Genomic DNA, 9,209 nt, shown 5'->3' on the forward strand with positions numbered 1-9,209 from the left:
AATCTGAACGCCACCTATTTGAGTGATCGTTGAATGATTCCTTTGCGATTGAAATAATAATATTAAGTGCTTATATACTTGTGTGAGAAGCCCTTTATTAAACTTTGCATGGGTTTGAGATATGCCAGGATCAGCCATGCACCTCTTTCACTGCCGTCTAATATGATGCATAAAACGAGTTGTACTTTACTTGGTGCACAAAAATGAGCAGTACTAAGTGTCCAATTATTGTATGAATGTGCTAGAAACCTTCTAAAGTTCTGCTGATAACTTTATTCTAAGTGGTAGATAGAACTGATTATTTCTCTTCAGAGGAAATTGCACTCAGACTCCCGGAATACATGGTCATTTGGTTTATAAAGGCATGGGTTTAACCAACACTCACTCACATGTATTTTTAGTTTACTCCGGTTGTAGCTTGGGTCCGAACGTGTCGAAGATGTTGCCGATCACACAGCTTCCACCCAGTGATAGCCATGAGGAAGGCGAGACATGATCATGGAGCAAACCAAAGAGTGACAGCCTGACAGATCCTGCAAGGTGCAGTAACAGATGATACGGACATGGCAGCTCAGGCGCTTGATAGGGAGACATCTCAAGGTAACAAACTCTAATTGAAAGAGTGGGAATGGATGAGTGGAGAGTCATCTTTGTCTTGTTTCTGTTAATTTCCAGATATTGCCAAGGAGTTTGAAGCAATCTCTAATTGAAAGAGTGGGAATGGATGAGTGGAGTTCCATTTGATAGGGATCTATATAGGATAAATACTCCAGACTCGAGTAATTCCTCTCATTTCAGGTCCAATCGGCATCCTCTTCTGCAATTTAGAGTTTCTTGGACGCCTTGTTTGAATAAATCATCAGGCAGCTGTTTATAGTATGTAGTATATGAATGCCTTTGCATGATTATTCGCATTGGCGAATGCGGCAAATCTTTGAAAAGTATGCAACTCGATCTGCTTTTATATTGTTAGATTCGTAAGTGTCTCTACTCTATACTATTGTATGCTAGAATGTTCTAGCAAATAAAATGATCCTGATCCTTTCAGTTTCTTTTCACCGTGGTTTTTAATTAAGTAACTGTTTTAACTTATAACCATGTTTATTGAAACTATGCAAACACATTAGTCTAATTCTCAACTTGAATGGTGTTCTATTAAGAAGACGAACAGTTGGGTTAACATTCTTCTGATATGGTTGCAGGATCAGCTTATCTGAACAGTTGTTGGTTGCTTTCTTGACGAATGTTGATCTTCGGGTAGTGGCATATTCTCTGATGACTACTCATGTCTGGTGATCATCGAAAGCGAACATATGTCAGTTGAACTTTCCTCTGGAAACATCTCCTGTAACAAGCCATTCCTAGTATTAGGCAATTCTCTTTTGGCGCTGAACATTTAACACAGTGACTGTTATGTAGTTCTTCTGGAACCTCCCTTGGCACTGAACATTTCAGACAGTGACTGTTTTGTAGTTTTTCTGGGAAATCTCCTTTGGCAAAACCTACCGATATTTTGGGAAAATCTCCTTTTGGCAGAACCGACCTATAGTTTAGCTAATCTCCTTTGACAAAAGTACCTATAGTTCTTCTGATATCCTTCGTTACATATGCTGTTACTTCTAATAGTCCAGGGAGCCGCTTATCTGGGAGCTCAACGCATTTTCCTCGAGTCGGATTGCCAGACAATGGTTTCGGTGCTGAAGGGCCGCGACTATGCTGCTGCTGAGCTTGGCGTTCTCTTCAGGGAAGCAAGGAGCTTATGCCATGCATCTTTCGAATCCTATGATTTCAAGTACTGTAAACATGATTGTAATATGGTAGCTCATGCCTTGGCACAGTTTGGCCTGTCGGCTGATGCGCCCTTCTCTGTCTGGGCTGTGGATGCCCCTGATTTTTTTCGGTCCTGGTGAACACTGATATGGTGCACCAGGTTTAATGGAATAGATGCTATTCCTCTAAAAAAAAATTCCGCTCCCTGGACAATTCCCCTTTGGCATTGGCTTTAGCCATAGATTGATATCTTGGCACATCTCCTTCGATTTTAGGTTTAGCTTCAATCTTGTGTGGGCAAATCTCCTTTGGCGGTTAGTGGTACTGCATCAGGGATTTCTTTTGCATTGGCACTCAAGCGTGTGGCCATACACATTGGTCCAAACGTTAACTTGCTGTCCAAAGACTGTTCTTTAGTTTATCACATTATCACATAGCACAGCTTATTACAAAAATGTGGGAATGGATTTAATCTAATTGTTATTAACAATATTGGTCGTTTTGTATCACATGAAAATGACAAAGTGTGATGTTGCAGGGTTTGTAAGGAGTTATTTGTTTGTGACTGACTCAGACTGTGAGTCATACACTGGAATGAGTGACAGTGAGGACCAAGAAGAATCTGAAGCTTGGACGGTAGCATCGGTAAGATTGATTATTTTCTTACATCTGAAAGAGGGGGTTTCCTGATAAGGGCATAGTCTGCCCTGTGTCTGATCCCTCAGGTCAGTTGGGCCGCATTGTGTGAGGTATGTTTCTTAGGGACGATGGTGGCTCTGTAATCTTCAGTTCTTGTCGCCATCTTTACAATTGGTCAGATGTACTTGAAGCTGAACTCATGTCAATGAAAGAAGGCTCTCCAGTTGTGCAATCAGCCTATTGATATTGAATCAGTTGTCAAAGTATGCTTTTATTATCAGAGAGATCAATATCAATCTGGGGATGCGATTCTTGCATTACTCGTATTGGTCGGAGCAGAAATAGGGCTAGTCATTTCATGGCAATTTTGGTAGGTTGCATGACCGAACAGCTCTTTGGCTATGCTTTGGCCCAGATGATTATGGAAATTGTTGGACGAGATTGTAACACTTAATTTTGAGTAATGCAAGAATTAGTTCTGCCAAAAAAGCATGAACTTTATCAAGTTGAAACTTTCATCTAGATACCACATGTACCATACGAACCATTTTTAAGCTGTGAAATGTGGCAAATTAATTATATTATTATTTTCTATTTTATCTCAAAACTGATAATGTATATTCGTGACGCAGCGTATAGCTCTTCATATCCCACCGTGGTAGTCCCGAATTTGTCGTCATACAAAGAAGCAACCCCGAATAGTTTTTTTCTTTTTGAGGGAAGCAAGTCTTTATTGCCCAAAGATCACAGAGTTTGAAATACAAAAAGAATCGTGGGGTTGTCCGAGCCAAACATGGCGGCCCTGATCTAAAGATTGAGAGTACTTGGCTAACGAATGAGCTTTGAAATTAGAAGCTCGACCTTCAAAAATAGAGGTACAGTCAAAGTTTTCTGCTCTAAGCTTGATTTTTTTTATAATCTGACCAAAGCTTCCATTGCAACCCTTTCGTCATACAAAGAAGCAACCCCGAATAGTTAAAATGCATTATTCTCTGATCTAACAGAGCTCATGCAGTAATGTACTACCTCCGTTCCTAAATATTATAAGTTTTTTTTAGAGATTTCATTACTAACCATGCACGGAGTAAAAATGAGTGAATCTATAATTTAAAACATATCTATATACACCCATACGTAGTTCGCAGTGGAATCTCATCAGAGATAACAATACATCCGTTTTCATCTTCAAAGGCGTTTGTCCAGAACAAACATGAAAGCAGGAAACCAAGTAACCAACCAGCTAGGCAGCTACTAGCATATCTTGATCCGAATCAGGCCGCTCCGATCAATCTTGCACCGAGGTGGCCGCCGCCGCGCGCGCCATGACCGCCGGGAGGCTCGTGATGTGCTGCAGCAGAAACGTCATCTCCTCCTCCTCGTCGTCCTCCTCCTCCATGAAGTCGCCGCCGTTGCTTCCGCTGCTGCTGCTGGTGCTATCGTAGTGCACGACGTGCTCGTCCTCTCCAAGAAACTGCAGAAAGTTGGCCAGGACGTCCCCCTCCAGCCACTTGACGCCGGGAAGCGGCGCGGCCTTCGCCGCCGCCTCCTCTAGGAACTGCAGGTACTCGGCGAGGACGTCCCCCTCCAGCCAGGCCACCGGGAGCGGCTTCGGCGCGCCGACGATCTGGACGTACTCCAGGGTCTCCATGTCGCCGGCCGGCTGGCTCTTCTCGCTGGCTACCCCTCGTCTGATCGTCTCCCGTATGCAGACGGAGGAGAAGCTAGGTGTTTGTGCGTGCGTGGAGAATACAGAATTAAGCTAGGTGTTTGTGCGTCCCATTGAGATTATATAGAGCGGCCGAAACGCGACTTCCTCCGGCTCCGACACCAGCTCGGCACCAAACCGTCAAGCAGCATATCTGAAATGTAGTCGGGGTTCCTATTCCTAGTCGGACTCGAATTGAAAGGGAGAGATCAAGATTTTCCTAGGTCGGTCGCCCTGCCGTGTCGTCCAAGCCGCGCGTCTCCCTACATAACGTACGTACGTGCCTATATAAATTATCCTAAAATCTAAAAAGTGGCCGCGCGCTGTTTTGATAAACCGAGCGGCCGGCTCCTGGCCACTCGCTTTCGTGCATACGTAGTCCCAGATGTCACATGGTCTGAATCGTATAGAATTGTTTTGGACTGTTGCGCTCTCATATAGTGGACCAAGGAATATAATTAGAAGGAAAGGTAGTCCGTGATATCCATTCATGTGACTGATTTAGCTACCTTTTACAACAATTCAAAAAGTCATAACTTTTTAACCGCGCGTCGGAATTCAGATCTGTTTTCACTGTTGGAACCCTCGCGACGAGATCTTCGAAACTAGATCCCGCATGGGTATGTTTTGATGAATTTTTTTTATGCCAACTTGGATGCTATATGGTGCAACTTTAGTATTGCGTTGTGCAATTTTTGTACTACATGGTGTAACTTTTTTCAAAACAAAATTTTGGAGCTGCATGATTCAAATTCCTATGTTAACTACCTAGTAACCATGACAACCTGATTTGCAACTAGTCTACTGCTCTGGTCAACTACCTAGTAGTAGATGTGCAACCACGACAACTTTGATGTTTAGTTGCACACACATTGATGTTTAGTTGGCAGGACACTAGTTGCTCAGTTGGCTTGTAATTTAGTCTAGTTGCACACACATTGATGTTTAGTTGGCAGGACACTAGTTGCACACACATATGCTCAGTTGGCGCGGCAATATAGTCTAGTTGCACACACATTGGTGTTTAGTTGGCAGGACTATTTGGCACACATATATGCTCAGTTGGCGCGGCAATCTAGTCTAGTTGCACACACATTGATGTTTAGTTGGCAGGACACTAGTTGCACACACATATGCTCAGTTGGCGCGGCAATATAGTCTAGTTGCACACACATTGGTGTTTAGTTGGCAGGACTATTTGGCACACATATATGCTCAGTTGGCGCGGCAATCTAGTCTAGTTGCACACACATTGATGTTTAGTTGGCAGGAAGACTAGTTCGTCGAAACATCCCCATGCGGGATCTACTTTTGAAGAGCACGTCGCGAGGGTTTCAATGGTGAAAACGGATCTGAATTTCGACATGTCGTTTAGAAGATATGTCTTTTATAATTTTAAAAACCAAAAAATAATGCACAGGGGACGGACATGAGGAACATTAATACAGTGGCATGCAGGTATCCATCACGTGAGAAGAGACCGCATATGATAAACACTAGACGTGTTGCCTTTTTCTGAACCAGGCGACAGAGCTTATTTTTTTAACCGGCCGCTCGCGAGCGCTAACGAGCTGCCGGCCGCCAGCTAGACGCGCCCATTATTCTGTCGTGCTCGATTTCGTTCGCCGGCTTGACCGGAGCAGCCGATCCATCCAGACCGATCCAGACCGATCTTGGTTTCGATACAGTCCGAGAGATCCTTCTCAAGCTGCCGACCAGGGACGTGAGCCGCTGCCGCTGCGTCTCCAGGCTCTGGCGCGATGTCGTCGCCGACCCCACTTTCCGCAAACTCCACGCCGAGGCCGAGGTCGCCGCCAAAGTCCCCGTCGCGTCGGAGGCCTTGCTTGTCATGGAGACCCGCGAGGATTGCAAGCCCGACGAGGCCAGTTTCTTCTGCGTCTCCTCGTCCAAGACAACGCCCATGCCCCACCGGGTCGTCATCCCCAGTGGCTACGGCCTCTCCAGCGTGTGCAATGGCCTGCTTTGCTTCGCCCTCGACTCCGCCACCGAGGTGCCGGCGTTCGTCTGCAACCCTCTTACCGGCGAGACGGCGATCCTTCCCAAGGTGTCATCCGCGTGGCTCCCGGACGACCCTAACATCTACCATCAGTTCGCTTTGGGGTTCAGCCCTTCCACCAAGGAGTACAAGCTGTTTCGGTTCTTCACCTCGCCACCCGATCCTGAAGGCGGGTGTCTCAGCGAGATCGAGCAGGCGTGTGCACGTTAGGCGGCTGCAGTGGGTGGCGCCAACGGTCGTACATGTCAACCTTTCCCCTATTGCGCACCTCACCGCCGGTGCTCATTGACGGCAAGTTATACTTGTTGGCCTACGGTCGTACAAGGCCCGGATCCCTAGGGTCCCAGAACCTTGGCAAGATGTTGATGGTCGACGTGGCGACCGAGGAGCAATACATGCACCGTCTCCCGGTCAAGGACGGCGGCCATTACTATGCGGACTACGATCCGCTAGTAAGCGCCTTCGAGATGAGCGGGCGGCTATGCCTCGCCGTGAACGTCCTCAGTCCTTTTCAGAAGCTTCAGTTCTGGGTTATGTGACTGCCGCCGCAGGACCAGTGGCTGCCACCACAGGACGAGTATGCTGAGTTCGACGACAGCAAGTTGTGTTGGGATCTACACTATAGCTTCGATATCCACGACACCTGGCAGGTCACCTCGACAGGTGCCTGGTTCGATAATGTTGAGAAGACGTTGTGCTTCAGGCGCGGGGATGTTTTGTTCAAGAACAACACTAGGGGACGCTCACCCGAGCCGTCTCCGGATGCTGATTGTCCACCATGTGACCATCGACTTGAGCTGCCACCAACACCGGCGAATGCAAATGGAACATTTTCGGTGGTTATCGACCCAGCCTGCTCTCACCTCTCACCTTGGCAACGTCACAATCGCCTTCGTGTGCCGAAGCAAGAAGACAAGAATTCAAGCATAAATTGTTGCTTACATTGTGCGGACACGTGTGAAAACATCACGTATGTTTTTTTTTTTTTTGATAAAAGAGAGCTCGCCTCTCCGATTTCATATAAAGAAATCAACCGTTCACGGACTCCAGGCCTTACAAACTAACAGGTGGGAGCAAATTCGGACGATGATAAGTAACATACGTATGTACTGAGCTATATCAAATCTGTCGGCAAGTATTGAAGTATCAACACCTCTTGCAGTGCAGGATTGAACCTGCCATAACATAACATTCCTACTTTGCCAGTTGCACTGCATCAATGTTACTTATTGCTTTCCTATTCGTAGCAGTAATATTGCTCTAGCTGTTCTTTATTGGTAGAGCGTACGGAGGAATCATGTCTTCCCCTTTCGATGCGCATAGGTGGTCTCCAGGTTATTACTACTCCATCCGTTCCTAAATACAAGTCTTTTTAGAGATTTCAACAAGTGACTACATACGGAGCAAAATGAGTGAGTCTACACTCTAAAATATGTCTACATACATCCGTATGTTGTAGTCCATTTGAAATGTCTAAAAAGACTTATATTTAGGAACGGAGGGAGTTAGAAGGAAATTTTGTTAAGTGACGACAATGATAACTCGTGTTATTTTCATGGAGATTAGCTCATAGGTTGGTTAAGGAAATTTTGCCAGTCCACGTGACATAATATTTTTTATTCTGGATTTCAAACCAACAAAGACATTATATTGAAAGATGTTTTTATCTACTTAAAATAGTCAAATAAGCTACCGAGCCAGCTTAGAGCCCCAAAAGAACAATTGTTCTGCGGCCCAGGGCTTCAAAAAGAAGTGTGACTGGTGCCTACTTATCGACATGGCGCATTTAGCAAATTCAGCATGGAAGCATTTTCCAAACGGTGGTCAGCACCAAAATTTCGCTGGATTCAGGTGACCATAGCGCCAGCATTGTCGTTTTCACTCTTTTTTTTGTAGATGAAGCTAACTAGCTTAGTTTCGTTCATATCTTATCTTCTAGTGTCAGCCACCAACGAAATTCCATCCATTTGCTCCTCTGTTTTGAGTAAATTCAGGTCTTCATTTTTTTTTGAAACGAGGCAAAAGACTTGCCATTTTCATTGATTAAGAAGGAGTGAGAATTGCCCGGTTAATTGACGGAAAACCAGGCTAAAACCGGTACAATCCAACCCATATAACACGGGTACCACCGGCCCAACCTGACCACCGACATGGGATCGCAGAGCTACAAAGAGGCAGCTGCACCGAAACCATGACGGCACATGCCAACAGAAGGCCACACGCGCGAACAACAGGTCTTCATTTTTCTATTCAGATTCCATGCACCCACGGTTTTCTTTGTCTGAATCTTGCAATTCTGGTTTTCGGAGCTGACCGGGCCATTATCCGGAGCCAAGTTGCCACCTTGCTCGCATTCCAAACCAGCTTAGCTAAACAAAAAATGGTATGGTCTTTCGTGACACAACAGATTCCTGTGCCACTTTTTGGTACTTTGGAACACACAGAGAAGATATCTGATTATTTAGCACTTTAACAAGGAAAAGGGAAAACAGGGAAGGTCGGGCGTGCCGATTGTGATGTGTAACTGAATTTCTTCGCGTGTGCAGTGTATGGATGCAGAACTCTTAGGTTGCGTGAGTTGGTGTTCCCTGTCCACTTCGATCGGCTAAATACAGTTTCCTGCCCCCATGATAGTCGTTGGTCCAATGGCTAGAACGCGTCGGTGATGGGATTTGGTAAATGCTGTCTGTATGTACACGACGCGGAATGACTCCCATCGACGGCAGTCGCCTGCTACAGTTCATTCAGTTAGCCCTTGTCAGTCGGCATGTATGTGATCATGGCCTCATCTCGTCAGAGCTTAATTTGGTGCCGGAAACAACTGTCGTTCTTGTTACTTTTTCTGAAACGCTGACCCTTTCTGTTCCCTCTTTTCCGAAGCGATGAAATGCTATCCCGGAAAAAAAAGCGATGGAATGCTGACCTCAATTTAGGAAAGAAAAGAAAAATCAGTAACTTGTCAGCCTGGTTCTGATGTTGTTCAACCAAGGCTACACACTTGAGGCTTCCACACGCACCTTTCCCTGATCCCTCCTGTAGACATCGGACCAAATGGCCGGTTTGTCTGCATCAACGAAT

General features: G+C 45.6%; 1 protein-coding gene across 1 annotated transcript; it reads left to right on the forward strand.

The window, feature by feature from the left end:
- Positions 1 to 4,055: 4,055 nt before the first annotated feature.
- Positions 4,056 to 6,341, forward strand: LOC109745996 (F-box protein At5g65850-like). Its single transcript, XM_020305111.1, has 2 exons — positions 4,056 to 4,140; positions 5,803 to 6,341. Exons 1-2 carry the CDS (start codon positions 4,056 to 4,058, stop codon positions 6,339 to 6,341), a joined length of 624 nt encoding a protein of 207 aa, XP_020160700.1.
- Positions 6,342 to 9,209: the final 2,868 nt, after the last annotated feature.

The sequence above is a fragment of the Aegilops tauschii genome, chromosome 2, assembly GCF_002575655.3.
Source record: "Aegilops tauschii subsp. strangulata cultivar AL8/78 chromosome 2, Aet v6.0, whole genome shotgun sequence".
In the NCBI taxonomy this organism is placed as follows: domain Eukaryota; kingdom Viridiplantae; phylum Streptophyta; class Magnoliopsida; order Poales; family Poaceae; genus Aegilops; species Aegilops tauschii.

Coding starts and splice junctions, on each gene's coding strand:
- LOC109745996 (XM_020305111.1), top strand. CDS start 4,056: ATGTCGCCGGCCGGCTGGCTCTTCTCGCTGGCTACCCCTCGTCTGATC. Junction 4,141..5,802: donor GGAGGAGAAGCTAGGTGTTT/GTGCGTGCGTGG, acceptor GTTTCGATACAG/TCCGAGAGATCCTTCTCAAG.